This window comes from Ornithorhynchus anatinus, chromosome 1 (assembly GCF_004115215.2).
Source record: "Ornithorhynchus anatinus isolate Pmale09 chromosome 1, mOrnAna1.pri.v4, whole genome shotgun sequence".
Taxonomy (NCBI): domain Eukaryota; kingdom Metazoa; phylum Chordata; class Mammalia; order Monotremata; family Ornithorhynchidae; genus Ornithorhynchus; species Ornithorhynchus anatinus.
Genome location: NC_041728.1, coordinates 148,785,313 through 148,805,988, shown reverse-complemented (window position 1 = coordinate 148,805,988; position 20,676 = coordinate 148,785,313). Strand labels below are relative to the sequence as shown.

General features: G+C 54.1%; 1 protein-coding gene across 6 annotated transcripts in view; it reads left to right on the top strand.

Moving 5' to 3' along the window:
- Positions 1-20,676, top strand: part of KNG1 (kininogen 1) — a 73,979-nt gene that overhangs the window by 41,959 nt on the left and 11,344 nt on the right. Inside the window, exons 7-10 of one of the 6 annotated variants that reach the window (XM_029064925.2) lie at positions 8,378-8,550; positions 13,695-13,802; positions 16,520-16,606; positions 19,538-19,612. In XM_029064925.2, coding sequence (XP_028920758.1) covers positions 8,378-8,550; positions 13,695-13,802; positions 16,520-16,606; positions 19,538-19,612 — 443 coding nt within the window. Of the gene's footprint in view, positions 1-8,377; positions 8,551-13,694; positions 13,803-16,519; positions 16,607-19,537; positions 20,576-20,676 lie in introns of those variants that run through there. The other 5 variants (XM_029064912.2, XM_029064944.2, XM_029064935.2 and 2 more) reach the window with 5 other exon arrangements.

The following is a 20,676-nucleotide window of genomic DNA, read 5'->3' as shown; positions in this document are numbered from 1 at the left end:
TCCAAAGACACTGACTTTTGCCTCTTTCACGAGCCTGGCTTTTCATCCGAAACCCGATCTTCCGCCTCGCGTCTTACTCGCATCCCTGGCTTTTCACCTTACATTCTCTAACCCTATGGGGGGGGGTCACGCGAGACCCGGAACCTATAGAACCCCCCCCCGCCCCCCCGACCTCGTTTGAACCCAGCCTCCCTTTTCTGTCGAGGTATTTGTTAAGCCCTTATTACGTACCAGGCGCTGGACTAAGGGCTGGGGGAGATCCAAGCTAATCTGGGGGTTTACAGTCTGAATCCCCCTTCTGAGGCACAGAGGAGTCAGAAGATTTGCCCGAGATCACACAGCGGGCAGAGCTGCGATTAGAATCCAGATCCTTCTGCCTCCCAGGCCCGTGCTCTTTCCACTAGGCCAGTAACCCCGAACCCCGGGCTCCTGGGACGGCGCTTCCCGCCTTCAGGCCAATCCCCGATCTGCCTGGCTTCCGCACCCGATTCTGGCCCGGGAAGGTTTTCGTCTCAGCCCAGTGCCCTTAAACTCTGTGTCTGAGGTGGGGTGGAGGATCCCCGTGTAATAATAATGTTGGTATTCGTTAAGCGCTCTTCTAAGCGCTGGGGGAGATACAGGGTCATCAGATCGTCCCACGTGAGGCTCACGGTTAATCCCCATTTTCCAGAGGAGGTCACTGAGGCCCAGAGAAGCCAAGTGACTCGCCCACGGTCACCCAGCTGCCGAGTGGCAGAGCCGGAAGTCGAACCCGTGACCTCCGACTCCCGAGCCCGGGCTCTTTTCACTGAGCCCACGCTGCCTCCCGTGCGGCGGATATAGCACGGGCTTGGGAGACAGAAGGCCATGGGTTCCGATTCCAGCTCCACCGCTTGTCTGCTGGGTGACCTTGGGCAAGTCACTCACTTGGTCAAGTCACTCGGGCAAGTCACAGAGGTGCCTCAGTGACCTCATCTGTAAGACGGGGAGCCCGTCACTGGGCGGGGATTGTCTCCGTTGCCGAATTGTACGTTCCAAGCGCTCGGTACAGTGCTCTGCACGGAGGAGGGCTCAATAAATACCATCGAACGAACAGGGATTGAGACCGCGGGCCCCACATGGGACGGGGACTGTGTGCGACCCCTCGTATCGACCCCGGTGCTTAGTACGGGGCCTGGAACACAGTAAGCACTTAACCAATGCCATAATTATCATTATCACGATTATTGTCGTTATTATTCACCCTCACCCGTAGCCCCACAGCAGCGATGTAGCTGTTCGTAACTTATTTCCATTAGTGACCGTCTCCCCTTCCAGCCTGAAAGCTCATCGTGGGCAGGGAGCATATCCATCAACGCCGTTAAAGCGGACTCTCCCGAGCCCTTAGTGCAGTGCTCTGCACACAGTAAGCGCTCAATAAATACCACCGATTGACCGATTCTCTGGCCCAGCTCATAGCCCGGCTCATAGACGCCCCCGCGCTACTCTGCCCCCAGCAATAAAATCACACCCAACTCCAGTCCCTGGCAACAAGAAGCTGCCTCCGCCACTTAGAGCCTGGTGTTTCCTCTTCTTCTTTAGGGTACTTGATAAGTCCTCACAGTGTGCCAAACACTGTTCTAAGCACTGGAGTAGATGTAAGGTAATCAGGTTGGACACCATCCTTGTCCCAGATGGGGCTCACAGTCTATCTAGGTGGGAGAAGGATTTAATCCCCATTTTACAGAGGAGGTAACTGAGGCACAGAGACATGAAGTGACTTGCCCGAGGTCATACAGCCAGACCCGAGCTGGAACTAGAACCTACGTCCGCCGACCCGCGAGTCGAGGCGCTTCTCGCTAAGCCACGCTGCTTCTCAAGGACTTCCCCGATTAGACCGTAAGCGGGCAGGGACCGTCTCTACCTGTCACCGATCTGTCCGTCCCAAGCGCTTAGTCCAGTGCTCCGCACATAGTAAGCGCTCGATAAATACTATCGCATGAATGAATGAAAGGACTCGTTGATGTTTCGAACTATGCTGTCTGCCTTGCTCCTTGCCAGGAATATCAGGGATTGTGCCGGGGATGAAAACGAAAACCCTACTGGGCCGGTCAAGAAGTTGCCTGTCAACCTTGGCACAGAACAGAAACTCCTCACTCTAGGCTTCGAGGCCGTCCATCCCCTCGCCCCCTCCCTACCTCTCCTCCCTTCTCTCTTTCCACCGCCCACCCCGCACGCTCCGCTCCTCCGCCGCCCGCCTCCTCGCCGTCCCCCGGTCTCGCCCGTCCCGCCGCCGACCCCCGGGCCCCGTCCTCCCGCGGTCCCGGGACGCCCTCCCTCCTCACCTCCGCCAGACTGATTCTCTTCCCCTCTTCGAATCCCTACTTAGAGCTCACCTCCTCCGAGAGGCCTTCCCGGACTGAGCTTCCCCTTTTCCCTCTGCTCCCTCTACGCCCCCCCTTCACCTCTCCGCGGCTAAACCCCCTTCTCCCCCCTTTCCCTCTCCTCCTCCCCCTCTCCCGTCCCACACTCTCAGCACCGTAATCGTCCGCCCGACCGTCTATATCTTCATCACCCTATTTATTTTGTTAATGAGATGGACATCGCCTCGATTCTATTTATCCGCTGTTGTTTTCATGAGACGTTCATCCCCTCGATTCTATTTATCGCCACCGTCCTCGTCCGTCCGTCTCCCCCGATCAGACGGTGAGCCCGTCAGAGGGCGGGGACCGTCTCTAGCTGTTACCGATTTGGACATTGCAAGCGCTTAGTCCGGTGCTCGTCACATAGTAAGCGCTCAATAAATGCTATTGAATGAATGACTAGGCATAAGGTAAGAGGGAATAATAGGCGTAACGTAAGATGGAATCATGTCAAAGTAATGCTTGCCGGGGCACGTTACGCCTCTGAGCGGCCCTGGCCTGCACTTCTGAAGCGAGAGGGACCTGCACCTGAGAGTTGAATTAAATAAACCCCGGGGAAAGATGTGATCTGAAACTATAAGAGAATTGAGCTAGGCTTGCTTAGGAGAGTCTTCTTTCTGAGACAGGAGCTGATCTTTATGGCTTCTCCTCCCCTTCTAGACCGTGAATTCCTTGTTGGCGGGGAACGTGTCCACCGACTCTATTGTACTGTACTTTCCCAAGCACCTAGTACAAGTGAGTGCTCAATAAATACCACCGATGGATTGATTCTCTTTGTCCCTTCATGGGACAGGGATCGTGGCCAACCTGATCTGCTTGTATGCACCCCAGCGCTCAGTACAGTGCCCGGAACATAGCAGCGCGGCTCAGTGGAAAGAGCCCGGGCTTGGGAGTCGGAGGTCACGGGTTCGAATGCCGGCTCCGCCGCTCGGCAGCTGTGTGACCGTGGGCGAGTCACTTCGCTTCTCTGGGCCTCGGTTCCCTCGTCTGTAAACTGGGGATTAACGGTGAGCCTCACGTGGGACGACCCGATGACCCCGTATCTACCCCGGCGCTTAGAACGGTGCTCGGCACACGGTAGGCGCTTGACAAATACCAACGTGATTAACGTAGCGATCACCTCGCAGATATGGCAGTTGCCATCATCACTGGAGGTCTGCCAGGCCTCGGTCCTGGGCCAGTCGACGGAGCTCAGCGTAGCCTGGTGATAATAACGATAATGTTGGCATTTGTTAAGCGCTTACTATGTGCCGAGCACCGTTCTGAGCGCTGGGGGAGATACGGGGTCATCGGGTCCCATGTGGGGCGCGCGGTCTTAATCCCCATTTTCCAGATGAGGTCACTGAGGCGCAGAGAAGTGAAGTGACTTGCCCGAAGTCACACGGCTGACAAGCGGCGGAGCCGGGATTCGAACCCATGACCCCGACTCCTAAACCCGTGCTCTTTCCACTGAGCCACGCTGCTTCTCGGAGCCTGGTAGACAGAGCACGGCTCCGGGATTCCGAAGGGACTGGGTTCTAATCCCAGCTCCGCCACTTGTCCGCTGTGTGACCTTGAGCAAGTCACCTCACTCCTCTGGGCCTCGGTTACCTCATCTGGAAAATGGGGGCGGAGACTGTGAGCCCCGCCCCCCCCCCCCCCGTGGGACAGGGACCACGTCCAACCTTGATTAACCTGCGTTCTAGACCGTGAGCCCGCCGCTGGGCAGGGTTGGCCTCTATCTGTTGCTGAATTGTACTCTCGGAGCTCTCAGGGCAGTGCTCGGCACACGGTGAGCGCTCAGTGGATACGATGGAATGAATGCATCTGTCTCAGTGCTTATTACAGTGTCTGGCCCCTAGTGAGTGCTTAACGAATACCACTGAAATTGAAAAAAAAAAAAAAAAAGCTCCGGGCCTGATCCAGTGCCCTGGGATCTCTGGGGGTGGATCCCGGCACTTGCCAGCCCGGGGGAGCGGTGAGAGAAGCGGCGGGGGCCCAGTGGATAGAGCACAGACCTGGGAGTGCGAAGGACCTGGGTTCCAATCCCACTTGTCTACCGTGTGACCTTGAGAAAGTCTCTTTCCTTCTCTGAGCCTCAGTTTCATCACCTGTAAAATGGGGACTCGATATCCGTTCTCCCTCCTGGTTAGACCGTGAGCCCCACGCGGGACGAGGACCGGTCTTACCCGATCATCTTTCTGTCGACCCCAGCGGTTGGCACGTAGTATCCTCATTAATATTACTAAGAGTTCAATGACAGTAACTGAGTGGCCATCCAGTCGGCGTCTTGTTGCAAATGGGGAGCCCCGGAGTTTCAGAAGTGCCTGGGAGTGGATGCGGCTGAAATTATCTGAGTTTTTTTATTTATATTTTTTTACAACACGCCTGTAAAACAACTTATCACGTGCCCGACTCTAGTCCGAGCGCTGGGATGGATCAAATTTAATCACACAGTCCCTGCCCCAGATGGGCTCATAGTCCAAATAGGAGGGACTGGGATTGAATCCCCATTTTACAGACGGGGTCAATGAGGCGGTTGAGAAGTTAAGTGACTTGTCCAAAGTCACGCAGCAGACACGTGGCGGAGCCGGGATTAGAACCCGGTGACTTCCCCGTGCCTCAGTTACTTCATCTGTAGAAGGGGGCTAAGAGTGCGAGCTCCACGTGGGACAGGGACTGTGTCCAACCTGACTCGTATCTCCCCCCGGCGCTTAGAACGGTGCTCTGCACATAGTAAGCGCTCAACAGATACCAACGTTATTATTATGATGATGATCATTATTAACTCCGATCCCCTGATTCCCGGGCCTGTGCTCTTCCCACAGGGCCGCTCCGCTCGCGCTCCTTGAGCTCTCTGCTCCCTCTCCTTGCGCCTCCTGGCAGGAAAAGGCCCCGTTCCCGGGAGAGACGGTGGGGTCTGCCAATTTTGGGGGTCCCAGCCCCTCTCCCCGTAAAAGTGAACCACCGGTTAAGGCGAGTCCGTTGTTCCCCTCCCGGAGGGAAGCGGGACCCGATTCGGGAGGATCGCGGGAGTTTTCCAAGCAGGGTTGTCGACCGACCCGTGAATTCGCGGGCCACCCGAACGGCATCTGTAAAACCCTTAAAAATATTTGCCCGTCCACCGGAACGGGCCGGCGGGCCGCCACAGTGGAAAGAGCCCGGCCTTGGGAGTCGGAGGTCACGGGTTCGACTCCCGGCTCTGCCGCGTGGCAGCTGGGTGACTGGGGGCGAGTCACTTCGCTTCTCTGGGCCTCGGTGACCTCATCTGTGACTGTGCGCCTCACGTGGGACCACCTGATGACCCTGGATCCACCCCAGCGCTTAGAACGGTGCTCTGCACAGAGTAAGCGCTTAGCAAATACCGACATTATTATTATGGGGTTCGCAGCAGGAAGGATCGCCAGGGCGCTGGGTGTCCTCTTTGCCGCCCCACAGCCGCTCACCGAAAGCAGCCGGGGTAAAAATTCCCTCTCCCCTCCCCGTTGGCTCCCCCCGCTCTAGACCGTGAGCCCGTTGTGGGCCGGGAATAATAATGATAATGGCGGTATTTGTTAAGCGCTTACTATGTGCAAAGCACCGCTCTAAGGGCTGGGGGATACAAGGTGATCGGGTTGTCCCACGTGGGGCTCGCCGCTTTCATCCCCGTTTCACAGATGAGGTAACTGAGGCCCAGAGAGGTCAAGCGACTCGCCCAGAGTCACACAGCCGGCGAGCGGCGGAGCCGGGATTAGAACCCACGCCCTCTGACTCCCACGCCCGGGCTCCCAGTGACAATCGCGTCGGTATCTGTTAAGCGCTCACTCCGTGCCGAGCACCGTTCTAAGCGCCGGGGGAGACGCGGGGGAATCGGGACGTCCCACGTGGGGCTCACGGTCTTCATCCCCATTTTCCAGATGAGGGAACCGAGGCCCAGAGAAGTGAAGCGACCCGGCCACGGTCACCCAGCCGACAAGCGGCCGAGCCGGGATTCGAACTCACGACCTCCGACTCCAAAGCCCGTGCTCTTGCCACTGGGCCACGCTGGGGGTGCCACCGCTTGTCGTCGTATTGCACCTTCCCAGACCAGTCCCGTGCTCTGCACACAGTAGGCGCTTGAGAAATACGACTGAGTGAATAAATGAGGCGCCTCCAGATCTGATCCTCCCCCAGATCAGGGCCTCTCGTCAGTCGCTTCTGTCCCGGTGAGGGGGAGCGTGACCTAGAGAAGCAGCGTGGCTCAGTGGAGAGGGCACGGGCTTTGGAGTCAGAGGTCACGGGTTCGAATCCCGGCTGGGCCGCCTGCCGGCCGTGTGACCCTGGGCGAGTCGCTTCCCCTCTCGGCGCCTCAGTTCCCTCCTCCGGACAACGGGGATTAAGACCGCGAGCCCCACGCGGGACGACCCGATTCCCCCGCGTCTCCCCCGGCGCTTAGAACGGTGCTCGGCACGGAGTGGGCGCTTAACGGATACCGACGTTATCATTATCTGTGAAATGGGGGTTCTCCCTACGTATCCTCCTTCCTCTTAGATTGCAAGCCCTGGGTGGGACAGGGACTGCGCCTGACCTGATTGTCTTGTATCTTCCCTTGATACTAATAATAATTATAGCGATACTAATTATTATTAGGGTATTTGTTGAGCACCTCCTAGGCGCCGGGCACCGCACTGAGCGCCGGGGTGGCTCCCATGTGGGGCTCACGGTCTCAATTCCCATTTTACAGATGAGGTAGCTGAGGCACGGGGAAGCGAAATGACTCGCCCGAGGTCAAACAGCAGACAAGTGGCCGAGGCAGGGTCAGAATCCATGTCCTCTGACTCCCAGGTCCACGCTCTCCCCCCCCCCCCCACGACATGCTGACATTCGTTAAGCGCCTGCGGTGCGCCAAGCGCTGTTCTAAACCCCGGGGCGAATACAAGGTGACCGGGTTGTCCCACGGTGGGGCTCACCGTCCTCATCCCCGTTTTACAGATGAGGGAACCGAGGCGCAGAGAAGTGACGTGGCTCGTCCGAGGTCACCCAGCGGACGAGTGGCGGAGGCGGGATTAGAACCCACGTCCTCTGACTCCCACACCCGGGCTCTTTTCACTAAGCCACGCTACTTCCCCTGTCCTTAGAACAGTGCTCGACACATAGTAAGCATTTAATAAACACCCCAGTTGCGATCAGTCAGTCCGTCGTGTTTCCCGAGCGCTTACCGTGTGCAGGGCACTGTACTAAGTGTTTGGGAGTATGCAAGCAGCGTGGCTCGGTGGAAAGAGCCCGGGCTTCGGAGTCGGAGGTCATGGGTTCGAATCCCGGCTCTGCCGCTTGGCAGCCGGGTGACCGTGGGCGAGCCACTTGACTTCCCTGGGCCTCGGGTCCCTCATCCGGAAAATGGGGATGAAGACTGTGAGCCTCACGGGGGACGACCCGACGACCCTGTATCTCCCCCAGCGCCTAGAACAGTGCTCTGCACGTAGTAAGCGCTTAACAAATGCCAACATTGTTATTATTATTATTATTATTATTAATAATCCGTGACTCCCAGGCCCGTGACCTACCGCTTCGCCGCGCCGCTGTGGAGCGTAGGTCAACTTTCAGATGAGGGGAGCCCAGATCCAGGGCGAGAGGGGAGAGAGGGACATGGCGAGGCGATGACGGGACGGCCAGATTAGGTCGGGACTGCCGATTTCTGAGAACGCCTTGAACGGAGTCCGGCCCGAATTCGGCCGGCTACTCCCCGAGTCCAACCACCACCCGCCTCGCCCCGCTTTTGGGGTCAGTCAAAAAGTGGAAAAGTCGGCTATTTTCATTCATCCTGTTGGTAAAAATCGTCCTCGGCTGTTGGCCGGCCTGTTTCGGGGTAAAAATCAAATACTGTCTCTGACCCTGCGAAAACAAAGGACGATCCCGCCGGGACACGGAGCTTCTAAGGGCAGAGAGAAACAGTCACTCTTCATTTTAATAAAGTCGTGCGGAAATGAAACCTTGTGCTCTAGGGGCGTCTGGACTTGGGGCTTCCCCGTAGGGTAATCTGAAGCCTGATATTTTTAAAGGAGCGGAGTGGATCCCACCACCTGACTTGATGTGCGCCGGCTGCCCCCAGAATCTACCGGTCGACAGCCCCGAGCTGAAGGAGCCGCTGAAACATTCCCTCGACAAGGTGAATTCGGCGGATAATTACACCTTCTATTTCAAGGTGGAAACCATCAGAAAAGCTACATTCCAGGTTTGTAATTGACTCTCTTCCTCATTCATTTTTTTTTTTTTCCTTAAGACCAGTTCCATAACCTATGTCGGCTTGCTTCGTCTGATGGCTGTTCTATTAACGGGGTATTTATCATTGCTGTGAGAGTTGGAAAAGCTGGGTTTTATTTCGGATTGACCCTTTAGGGTCTCCAGAAACCCAACCACCGCGTCTGCAGAAGGGCCGAGCAATTTTCCGGGGGGTTCGGATTTTGAAATGGAACCGATAATTCTCACTTGGGAACACGAATAACGCCGGTGCCCAAGAAGCGACTGATGTCTGCAGGGCGGAGGGGGAAAAGCCCTCATCTAATTAGATAGGTATAAGAACGATAAATCAAAAATATTACCTTGCATCCACACAGTGCGTAGCGCTTCGAATGTGCGATCTTAGCGTTCCCCTCCACCTCCCTCTGATGGATTGTTTTTAATATCCATGGAGAACGGGCAGGCGTGATTTTGTAATACCCAAGGTGGAGAGTAGGATCCTAAATCTTTTCCCCGTGCAGATTTTTTTTTTCTGTAATTTCTATTTCAGTACTCAATATCCAATTTTCAGGGCATCAGCCACCTCGACTGAAAAATATCCGGAACCAATAGACCTCACCCTCAGAAGAGACGCACCCCGGCCTAGTGGATAGGACCCGGGCCCGGGAGTCGGAAGGACCTGGGCTCTACCCCTTATCTGCCGGGTGACCTCGGGCAAGTCGCTTCACTTCTCTGAGCCTCGGTTACCTCATCTGTAAAATGGGGTTGAGGCCTATCATTACTACCGCCAATAGCTACTAATAGCTACCGTTATTAGTAACGAGAGAAAATAACTGTGGCACTTGCCGGACACTTACTATGTGCCAAGCACCGCTCTAAGCTCAGACCGTGAGCCCGTCATTGCGCGGGGATTGTCTCTATCTGGGGCCGGATTGTACATTCCAAGCGTTCTGCACATAGTAAGCGCTCAATAGGTACGACTGAATGAATGCCCCGCACACAGTAAGCGCTCAATAAATACGATTGAATGAATGAATGGATGAAAAGCGCCGGGGCCGATCCGAGTTGATCAGGTTGGACTGGGAGCCCACGTGGGGCTCCCAGTCTTAATCCCCATTTTACAGATGAGGGAAATGAGGCCTAGAGGGGTGAGGCGACTCGCCCGAGGTCGCCCAGCAGACACGTGGCAGAGCCGGGATCAGAACTCAGGTCGTCCTGACTCTCAAGCCCGTGCTCTGTGCGCTAAGCCACGCTGCTATACGATAATAATAAGGATGATGGCATTTGTTAAGCGCTTACTATGCGCGAAGCCCCGTTCTAAGCGCCGGCGGAGGAGACAAGGTGATCGGGTCGTCCCCCGTGGGGCTCACCGTCTCCATCCCCGTTTGACAGATGAGGTCACTGAGGCACAGAGAAGTGAAGTGACTTGGCCCCGGTCACCCAGCTGACGAGCGGCGGAGGCGGGATTAGAACCCACGCCCTCTGACTCCCGAGCCCGGGCTCTTGCCGCTGAGCCACGCTGCTGTTACTCCTAATTCTAGACTGTGAGCCCGCTGTGTGGGCAGGGATTGTCTCTACTGCTGAATTGTCCTTTCCAAGCGCTTAGCACAGCGCTCCGCACACGGTAAGCGCTCAATAAATGTGATTGAGTCAACGAATGAATGAGTGTGAGCCCCATGTAAGACGTGGACTGCGTCCAAACCGATGAGCTTATAAATAACCCAGCAGTGTGTGGCAAAAAAAAAAAACACCCCTAAAAAAACCAGAAGATGGCTTCAACTACCTTTGCTTGGTGCGGAGTAAGCATTTTGAGATTCTGGAATGAAAGACACTTTTTGGTTTTCATTCTTCATCTCGACGCTGCCCCTTGTCAGCTGTGTGGCTGTGGGCAAGTCACCACTGCTCTGTGCCTCAGTTCCCCCATCTGTAAAATGGGGATGAAGACCGAGCCTCACACGGGACAATCTAGTTCCCCTGTATCTCCCCCAGCGCTTAGAACAGTGCTCTGCGCCTAGTAAGCGCTTAACAAATACCACCATCATCATCATCATCATTATCATTATTGTCGTAACGGACCATTTTCCCCCCTTTCATTCATTCATTCATTCATTCATTCAATAGTATGGATTGAACGCTTCCTATGTGCAGAGCACCGTACTAAGCGCTCGGAATGGACAGATCGGCAACGGACAGAGACGGTCCCCGCCCGCCGACGGGCTCGCGGTCTGATCGGGGGAGACGGACGGACGAGGACGATGGCGACGAATAGAGTCGAGGGGATGGACGTCTCGTTAAAACAATAGCGGATCAATAGAATCGAGGCGACGTACATGTCGTTAATCATTCCTCACCGTCCTGACCACTCACTGCCATACTTTTAAAGCTGGTGTTCATATTCCACGGCTCGGTGGCAAGAGCCCGGGCTTGGGAGTCGGCGGTCACGGGTTCGAATGCCGGCTCTGCCACCTGTCAGCCGTGTGACCGTGGGCGAGTCACTTCACTTCTCGGTGCCTCAGTTCCCTCATCTGGAAAATGGGGATGAAGACTGGGAGCCCCACGAGGGACGACCCGATGACCCCGTATCTCCCCCAGCGCTTAGAACGGTGCTCCGCACAGAGTAAGCGCTTAACAAATACCAACGTCATTTTAGCATCCCGTTTCTTGTTCTACTGCATTCTCCCAAGCACTTAGAACAACGCTCTGCACACGGTAAGTGCTCGATAACTGCAACTGAACGAAGGAATGAATTATCACCGATCGGAGCTTTAACGTTCCCCAGAAAGGCGTTAGATCTCCATTCCTACCAGTGGACCTAGGGAACATTTCTCAGCCTCTCTTCCTTTGCCTGCCACTTGTCTGCTGCGTGTCCTTGGACAAGTCACTTCGCTTCTCTGGGCCTCAGTGACCTCATCTGTAAAATGGGGATGAAGACGGTGAGCCTCACGTGGGTCAACCTCATTCCCCTGTATCTCCCGCAGCGCTTAGAACGGCGCTCCGCACGTGGTAGGCGCTTAACAAATACCAACATTATTATTTGCCTACAAAAACAAAAAAGGGGCCTTGGTATTTTCTTCGATTCCTGTGCCTTGGTACTGACTCGTTCATTCATTCATTCAATAGTATTTATTGAGAGCTTACTATGCGCAGAACTCTGTACTAAGCGCTTGGAAAGTACGATTCGGCAACAGACAGAGACGATCCCTGACTCCCGAAGAATTTTACCAAGCACTCTCTGCCAAGCGCGTTTGGACATTAAAGAGATACGAATCTAGATTACGAAATCCTTGAGGGCGAGGGTCTACCGCGGTCTATCGGATAGAGCACGGACTTGGGAGTCAGAATGTCCCGGGTTCTAATCCCGGCTCTGCCACGTGTCTGCTGTGTGACCTTGAGCAAGTCACTTCACTGCTCTGGGCCTGAGTTACCTCATCTGTAAAATGGGGATTAAGACCGTGAGCCCCACGTGGGACAGGGATCCACTCGTTTTGCTTGTATTCACCCCGGCGCTTAGTTCAGTGCTGTGCACGTAGTAAGCGCTTAACAGGTATCATAATTATTACTATTATCATTATTATGACGTGTAGTTCCCAAGCACTGAGTGTGAACCCAACCTCCATCACAGATATTCCCAGAGTAGTAACTGAGCCAATATCATCTACGATATCATCCGCATTGTGCAGCGGCGTGGCTCAGTTGGAAAGAGCCCGGGCTTGGCAGTCGGAGGGCGTGGGTTCGAATCCCGGCTCTGCCACTTGGCAGCTGTGGGACTGTGGGCGAGTCTCTTCACTTCTCCGGGCCTCAGTGACCCCATCTGTAAATGGGGATTAACCGGGAGCCTCTCGTGGGACCACCTGATGACCCCGTATCTCCCCCCAGCGCTTAGAACAGCGCTCTGCACGTAGCGAGCGCTTAACGAAGACCAACGTTATTATTATGATTACAATACAGGTTCTAAATAATTACAGACCTGCCTCTTCAAGGTGGGCAATACAAACAGACATATCTAAAAGAGATTTATTTTTTCAGTTTTCCTTCTTCTCCCTGTCCCCTCAGATTTCACTCAATTTAAATAGAGTGCCTGCAGTGACTTTTTCCATTATTGCCAGTGAAATTGCTTCAGCCGTTCAATAAAATACTACCAGCGAGTCCACCTCGTCTATCTGCTAGAGGATCACATTCTGTGGGATAGATAAGGCCAAGAGGGGCAGAAATAGCAACAGAGAAGCCGCGTGGGCTAGTGGAAAGAGCGCGGGGCCGGTTTATTTTGTTAATCACGTCGGTATTTGTTAAGCGCTTACTATGTGCCGAGCACCGTTCCAAGAGCCGGGGTACATACAGGGTCATCAGGTCGTCCCACGTGAGGCTCACCGTTAATCCCCATTTTACAGATGAGGTCACTGAGGCCCAGAGAAGTCAAGTGACTCGCCCACGGTCACACAGCCGCCAAGTGGCAGAGCCGGGATTCGAACCCATGGCCTCCGACTCCGAAGCCCGGGCTCTTTCCACTGAGCCACGCCGCTTCTGGTGTCCCACCCCTTGCTTCTATTTATCATGATCAGGTCGTCCAGTTTTTGTCCCATCCGTCTCCCCCGATTAGACCGTAAGCCCGTCGGTGGGCAGGGACCGTCTCTATCTGTCGCCGAACTGTCCGTTCCAAGCGCTTAGTCCAGTGCTCTGCACATAGTCAGCGCTCAATAAATACTAGTGAATGAAGGAATGAAGGAATGAAGGAATCAGAGGAACTGGCTTCTAATCTCGACTCTGCCACCTGCCTTCCGTGTGAACTTGGGCAAGTCACTTCACTTCTCTGTGCCTCAGTTACCTCATCCGTAAAATGGGGATCAAGACTGTGAGCCCCATGTGGGACACGGTCCGTGTCCAACATGAATGTCTTGTATCCATCCCAGCACTTAGAACAGCGCCTGGCACATAGGAAGTGCTCATTCAATACCATTTAAGAAAACAAACGAAACCCCCCTGCAATCTTCCTGCCTCGGGTTTCCGTTTGTGAGCAAAATCCAATTTTCAGGGGTGGCGAATAGTGCCCCCGCCGTTTCACTAGTTTCACTATTGCCCTTTCAGAGCACTCCCTCGAAAATCGTTCATTCCAAACCTAAATAACTTGAATTATTTTTCCAGTTGGTGGCCGGACAAAAGTTTTCCATCGAGTTTCTTGTCAGGCAGACCAGATGCTCCAAGGAAGACAATGAAAAGATGCCTGAAGACTGTGAGGTTGACAGCAATGGAGTAAGTGCTGGCGGTCTTTATGTCCGTGGTTCGGTGGAAAGAGCCCGGGGTCGGGAGTCGTGGGTCATGGGTTCGAGTCCCGCCCCTGCCCCTTGCCTGCTGTGTGACCGTGGGCAAGTCACTTCACTTCTCTGGGCCTCAGTTACCTCATCTGCACAAATGAGGATGAAGACTGTGAGCCTCACGTGGGACCACCTCATTCCCCTGTACCTCCCCCAGCGCTTAGAACAGTGCTCTGCACATAGTGAGCGCTTAACAGATACCGACATTATTATTATTATTCGTTCGTTCGTTCAATAGTATTTATGGAGCGCTTACTATGTGCAGAGCACTTTACTAAGCGCTTGGAACATACAAATCCTTAACGGAGACAATCCCTGCCCATTGACGGGCTTACGGTCTAATCGGGGGAGACGGACGGACAAAGACAATAGCAATAATTATTATATTCGATAGCTTAGCAGGGGTACCCGGTACATTTCGCATAAAATGACTGCATCCCATAGGAGCGGTGCGGCCTAGTGGGTAGAGCACGGGCCCGGGAGTCAGAAGGACCTGGGTTCTAATCCCAGCAAATCGCTCAACTTATTCGTGCCTGAGTTACCTCGTCTGTAAAATGGAAATTGAGACTGTCAGCCCCAGGTAGGATCGGGACTGTGTCCGACCCGACAACTGTGTATCTATCCCAGCGCTTCAGCGCTTAGAACGGTGCTTGGCGCCTAGAAAGTGCTTAACAAGTACCATAATTATCATTACAGGGCCTGGACTCAGCACTTGGGAGAGTATTCATTCATTCAATAGTATTTATTGAGCGCTTACTATGTGCAGAGCACTGTACTAAGCACTTGGAATGTGCAAATCGGTAACAGATAGAGACGGTCCCGGCCCTTTGACGGGCGCACGGTCTAATCGGGGGAGACGGACGGACGAGAACAAAGGAATAAATAGAATCGAGGCGATGCACATCTCATGAACAAAATAAATAGGCTGATGAGAATATATACAGTCGAACGGACGAGTACGGCGCTGAGGGGACGGGACGGGAGAGGGGGAGGAGGAGAGGGAAAGGGGGGAGAAGAGGGTTTAGCTGCGCCGAGGTGAAGGGGGGGTGAAAGGAGCAGAGGGAAAAGGGGAGCTCAGTCCGGGAAGGCCTCCTGGAGGAGGTGGGCTCTAAGTAGGGTTTCGAAGAGGGGAAGAGAATGAGTCTGGCGGAGGTGAGGAGGGAGGGCGTTCCGGGACCGCGGGAGGACGGGGCCCGGGGGTCGACGGCATCGTACTCGACGGTCGAGTACAATATAACGGAGTGGTTAGACACAGTCCCTGCCCACAGTGAGCTTCCAATCTAGCGGAACTTCCTTTCCAAAGCAACCCCAAGCCCGCACCACTTCACTATTCAGCAGGCACCTTCGCGGAGACTTTTCCGCGCAGGTCTCCGGTCTTCAAATGATAAGACACTGATATTCGAAGCAGGAATGTCGACTTGTGCTTTAAAATGACATCTCAGACTTCTTCAGATTTTTCCATTAAGGATGATGCGTGGCGCGTACCTGAAAATGACTAACTGGGTGAAAATTGGTTTGCGAACGGGTATTTTCAATATTCCTTGATCCTCCAAACGCTGCGTAGCCTCGGCTTCCTCGACATAGGCCCGTCCAGGTTTTCCTCCTCCTTGTCTGGCCATTTCTTCTTGGTCTCTTGATTCTGATTTCCTCCCTCTACCTCCCACCCCTTATTATGGATAGAAATCAAGCATACGATTCAGCTCGGTAGTGTAATTTCTAAAGATTAACTGTGATCTCATAAACACGTGTGTTGGCAGGCTCAGACTTGCCTCTGAGCTACTCAGCTGCCGCCCACCTCCTCGCCGTCCCCCGGTCTCGCCCGTCCCGCCGTCGACCCCCGGGGCCGCGTCCTCCCGCGGTCCCGGGACGCCCTCCCTCCTCACCTCCGCCAGACTCATTCTCTTCCCCTCTTCGAAACCCTACTTAGAGCTCACCTCCTCCGAGAGGCCTTCCCGGACTGAGCTCCCCCCCTTTTCCCTCTGCTCCCTCTACGCCCCCCTTCACCTCTCCGCGGCTAAACCCTCTTCTCCCCCTCTCCCGTCCCACCCCCTCCGCACCGTACTCCTCCGCTCGACTGTCTATATCTTCGTCACCCTATTTATTTTGTTTAGTGAGATGTACATCACCCTGATTCTATTTATTGGCTATTCTTTTCACGAGATGTTCTTGCCCTCGACTCTATTTATCGCCACTGCTCCCGTCCGTCCGTCTCCCCCGATCAGACCGTGAGCCCGTCAGAGGGCGGGGACCGTCTCTAACTGTTACCGATCTGTCCATTCCGAGCGCTTAGTACAGTGCTCTGCACAGAGTAAGCGCTCACTAAATACTATTGAATGAATGAATGAATTCCCCTCCAGATTACGTCTATTTACTGTACCCTTTCGAGTGCTTAGGACAGGACTCTGCCTACGTTAGGAGCTCAGTAAGCGCTATCGGCAGATTGACCGATTGAATGAACTTACATAGATTTTGTTTCCCAGAAAGATGATGCGTCACATCTAAAGGACATTAGGAATTTATGTCCATCCGGGTGAAACGTCAAGACACCGCAAGGCTAAAATAGGCGTTAAAAGACTGTTCCATTACTCTCGAATCGCTTTGTTCTCAGCTCGCTTTGCTTCTCAATGACCCTAAATGTTCTCGTTCTGTCATTAGAAAGTTTTAGTCTGCAATGCTATGGTTTACATGGTGCCTTGGAAGAACGAAGTGTTTCCTACCGTCACGTGCCAGGATCTCGAAATGGTATGTTGTTGGAAGTTCTGTCTTTTCTAAGCACCGGATCACTACTCTGACCGTTCGTAGCCTCGTCCCTCTCCTCTGCTAACCGGCCGAGGAGCCGAAAATTCCATCTGGCCACTTCAACGACGACTTTTCCGTCTCCGAAACAAATTCCCCCATCTTCCCGCCAACCTCTCAGCCAATGGGCCAGTGGAGGAACGAATGGCTCAGCTCCCGTTCCCCTCCCTGAGGTCTGGGCTGGACTACGTCACCTTCCGGAGACTTCCCCCACGCTTTTCCTTGCCGCCGTCGTCCATCCGGACGGTGACGGTCAGTCGATCGTATTTATCGAGCGCTCACCCCGCGCAGAGCACTGTACTAAGCGACTGGGAGCGCGCTGTCACGTAACGATAAAACGGACGCGTTCCCCGCCCGCCGCGAGCTTACGGTCCGGAGGGGGAAAGCGAAAGTCAGCCCTTCTCTGGCTTCACTGTGAGTTTATAGCAGCAGGGCGGAGACTGCCGTGACGGTTTCCCCTTGACACACCTTTGGCGTTATCTGGCTCCTGCCCGTCATTATTATTATTATACAATGTCGTTTTGTAATATTTTATTATTCGGAGGAGCATAGCACAGGGGATGGAGCCCGGGCCTGGGAGACAGAAGGTTAATGGGTTCTAATCCCGGCTCGGCCCCTTGTCTGCGTTGTGACCTTGGGCAGGCTACTTACCTTCTCTGTGCCTCAGTCGCCTCATCTTGAAAATGGGGATTAAACCGTGAGCCTCACGTGGGACGACCGGATTACCTTGTATCTAGCCCAGCGCCTAGAACGGGGCTCGGCACACGGTGGGCGCTTACCAAATATCCGAAGTAGTATTATTATTATTATTACTCCGTTCTGAGCGCTGAGGTAGATACAAGTTAATCGGGTCGGACACAGTCCCTGTCCCAGGTGGAGTTCGCTGTCTAAGTGGAATCGGGGCAGGCAGGGTGGCCAGTGTGGAGAAATGAGAGGAAACAACATAAGTCGCCATTCCCAAGTTATTCTCCTCTTCTCTAAATCGCTTTGGCTGGGGTTTATTATGGGGACTTCAGCCAACAAATCTATTTATGTGATCACGGTTAATCTTTAAAGCGTATCCTACTGTGCTGAATTGTAGGCTTGATTTCTGTCAGTAAGAATAATAATAGTCACGATAATAGTTTCGGTATCTGTTAAGGTCTGTTCTGAGTAATAATGATGTTGGCATTTGTTAAGCGCCTACTAGGTGCAGAGCACCGTTCTAAGCGCTGGGGGAGACACGGGGTCATCGGGTCGTCCCACGTGAGGCTCACCGTTAATCCCCGTTTTCCGGATGAGGGAACCGAGGCCCAGAGAAGCGAAGTGACTCGCCCACGGTCACACAGCTGTCGAGCGGCAGAGCCGGGATTCGAACCCGTGACCTCGGACTCCCGAGCCCGAGCTCTCTCCACTGAGCCACGCTGCTTCCAAGTACTGGGGTGGATACAAGATAGTCAGGTTGGACACAGTCTCTGTCCCACACGGGGCTCGGGGGTCTAAGAGGAAGAGAAATAGGCAAGTGGAGGAGTTGAAATCCGAACCCAGATCCCACCAAGATGAAGGATGATTATTATATCCATAAAAACCCTTGGCATAAAGTCCCTCAGGGAGGCTTGTGGCCTAGTAGAAAGGGTTCAGAAGTAGAAATCATGAGACCTGTGCGCTAATCCCGGCTCCTCCACTGACCTGCTGTGTGACCTAGGGCAGGTCACTTTATTATGTCTCTGTGCCGCTGATAATAATATCGGTATTTGTTAAGCGCTGACTATGTGCCGAGCACCGTTCTAAGCGCCGGGGGAGATCCAGGGTCATCAGGTCGTCCCACGTGGGGCTCACGGTTAATCCCCATTTTCCAGATGAGGTCCCTGAGGCCCAGAGAAGTGAAGGGACCCGCCCACGGTCCCGCAGCTGACGAGCGGCAGAGCCGGGAGTCGAACCCATGACCTCTGACTCCGAAGCCCGGGCTCTTCCCACTGAGCCACGCTGCTTCCTCATCTGTAAAATCATGGTTAAATCCCTGTTCTCTCTTTCACTCGGATCATGAGCCCCACGTAGGACAGGGGTTGTGTCCGAGCTGGTTATCTTTTTTCTACCCCGGCACACTTAGCACAGCATTGGCAACTACTGAGTGCTTAACAAATACCGTTATTATTATTACTACCACTAATAATAAGGTTGTTCAAGAGGAGATGGCTGTGGCAGCAGGACTAGCTGTAAGAGTAGTAATAATAACAATAATAGTGGTATTTGTTAAGCGCCTACTATGTGCCAGGCACTGTACTAAGCGCCGGGGTGGACCGGAGCAAATCGAGTCGGACGCGGTCCCTGTCGAACGTGAGGCTCACGGTTTCAATCCCCATTTTGCCGAGGAGGTAACTGAGGCCCAGAGCGGGGAAATGACTTTCCCCAGGTCGCACAGCGGATAAGCGTTGGAGTGGGAATTAGAACCCGTGACCCTCTGACTCCCAAGCCCATGCTCTATCCACTTCCCCATGCTGCTGCTCTAACACAGTTGTCATATTTTAACTCATTCGTTCAATCTCATTTATCGAGCGCCTACTGTGTGCGGGGCACTGTACTAAGCGCTTGAAAAGTACAATACGGCAATAAAGAGAGACGATCCCCGCGCCCGCGACGGGCTTATCATCACTACTGTGATTATTGCCAGAAATCAAGCGTTTCAAGGACTTCCCAGCTTTATGAGGTTACAGGAAAACCGTACTTTGTAAATTCCCAAAGCGTCTCCACCGCCGGGCAACGGGGAAAGCACTTTCAGTTTCATTTTTTCCGAAATACCGACGCTAAAACGAACCCACGCAGGGCCTCGCGTCGGATCTCCCGCGACGGAGAGAGTGAGGCGACGCGTTCGCCTAAATATTTCATATTTCCGTTTAGAGTTCATTCCTGAAGAGACCACCGGGATTCTCTCCTTTCCGATCAGTACAGACGCCCGCTAAAGAAGGATCAAATGTAAGTCCGCCCCAACCTCCAAAGGCACCCGACCGAGAGGAAGAGCAGGCTCCGGGAAAAAGACGCGGACACCCCCTCGGCCACGACAGTTGTCGTGGCCGCGGGCCCGGCCAGGGTCGTGGCCGTGGATGTAAAAGAGCCCGTGACCACGAACGGAGCCCCGAGTGCGATCGCGGCCAGGGAAAACACAGAAATAAGGACAGGCCCAGAGGAAAGCCCAACGGTGGGAAGAAAAACTGTCCGGAGGACAATTCTAATCCTTCCCGACCGGAACAGATAGATCCCGAGGAACCGGGGACTCCGCCTTCTATTCTGAGGCCTACCCACCAACCCCGGCCAGAGGGCGCGGTTACTCTTTCGTACTTTCGAGATTCAGATCTCCTTTCGCCCGATACACCTTTGGCCGCATTACCTCCCTCTGACGGAGATCTTTTCCCCGAAATCCAAAGCGAACCAAAGGACTTTTCCCTTGGATTATTAGATTTCCCAGAACCTCCCCCCCCAAAATGTCCCGGGCGCCCCTGGAAACCGATTCAGGGGATGGACCCTGCCACAGAAGAGAAACAGTACGACGACTTCGATCTCTTCGATGCCGTAAGATAATTCATACGGCCCTGAGGCTTCTCCGTCCCTCCGAACCGATCCAAAATCCCCAACCTCAGGGACCGGGAAAAGCAAAACCTCAAAACGACCTGGGGAGAAAGAGGGAGCCTCCCGGGATAAACAGTATGAGCCCCGATAGAGTGACCGGAGGTTAGCGGCGCAGCTCTAAATCGGGCCTCGACTTCCATTCTCTCGCGGGCCTTTTCCGAAACGAAGCGCGGTGATCTGAAGCTGCCGAACCGCCGCAGCTCTTCCTGTTCACTGGCGTTCTGTGGCTCGTCCGGCTTATGACGACTAGGGCGACGTATTCCCCGCTCGATCTAAAGGATATGTAACGGTAATAAAAAAAAAAAAAAAGAACGCACGAGCTTTCGAGAGGTGGTCTGAGGTCGTAAATTGTCATCAGTCAAGACCGACACAGAGGGAAGCGCAGTAACCTCAGGATCTGCTCTAAGGGGCTC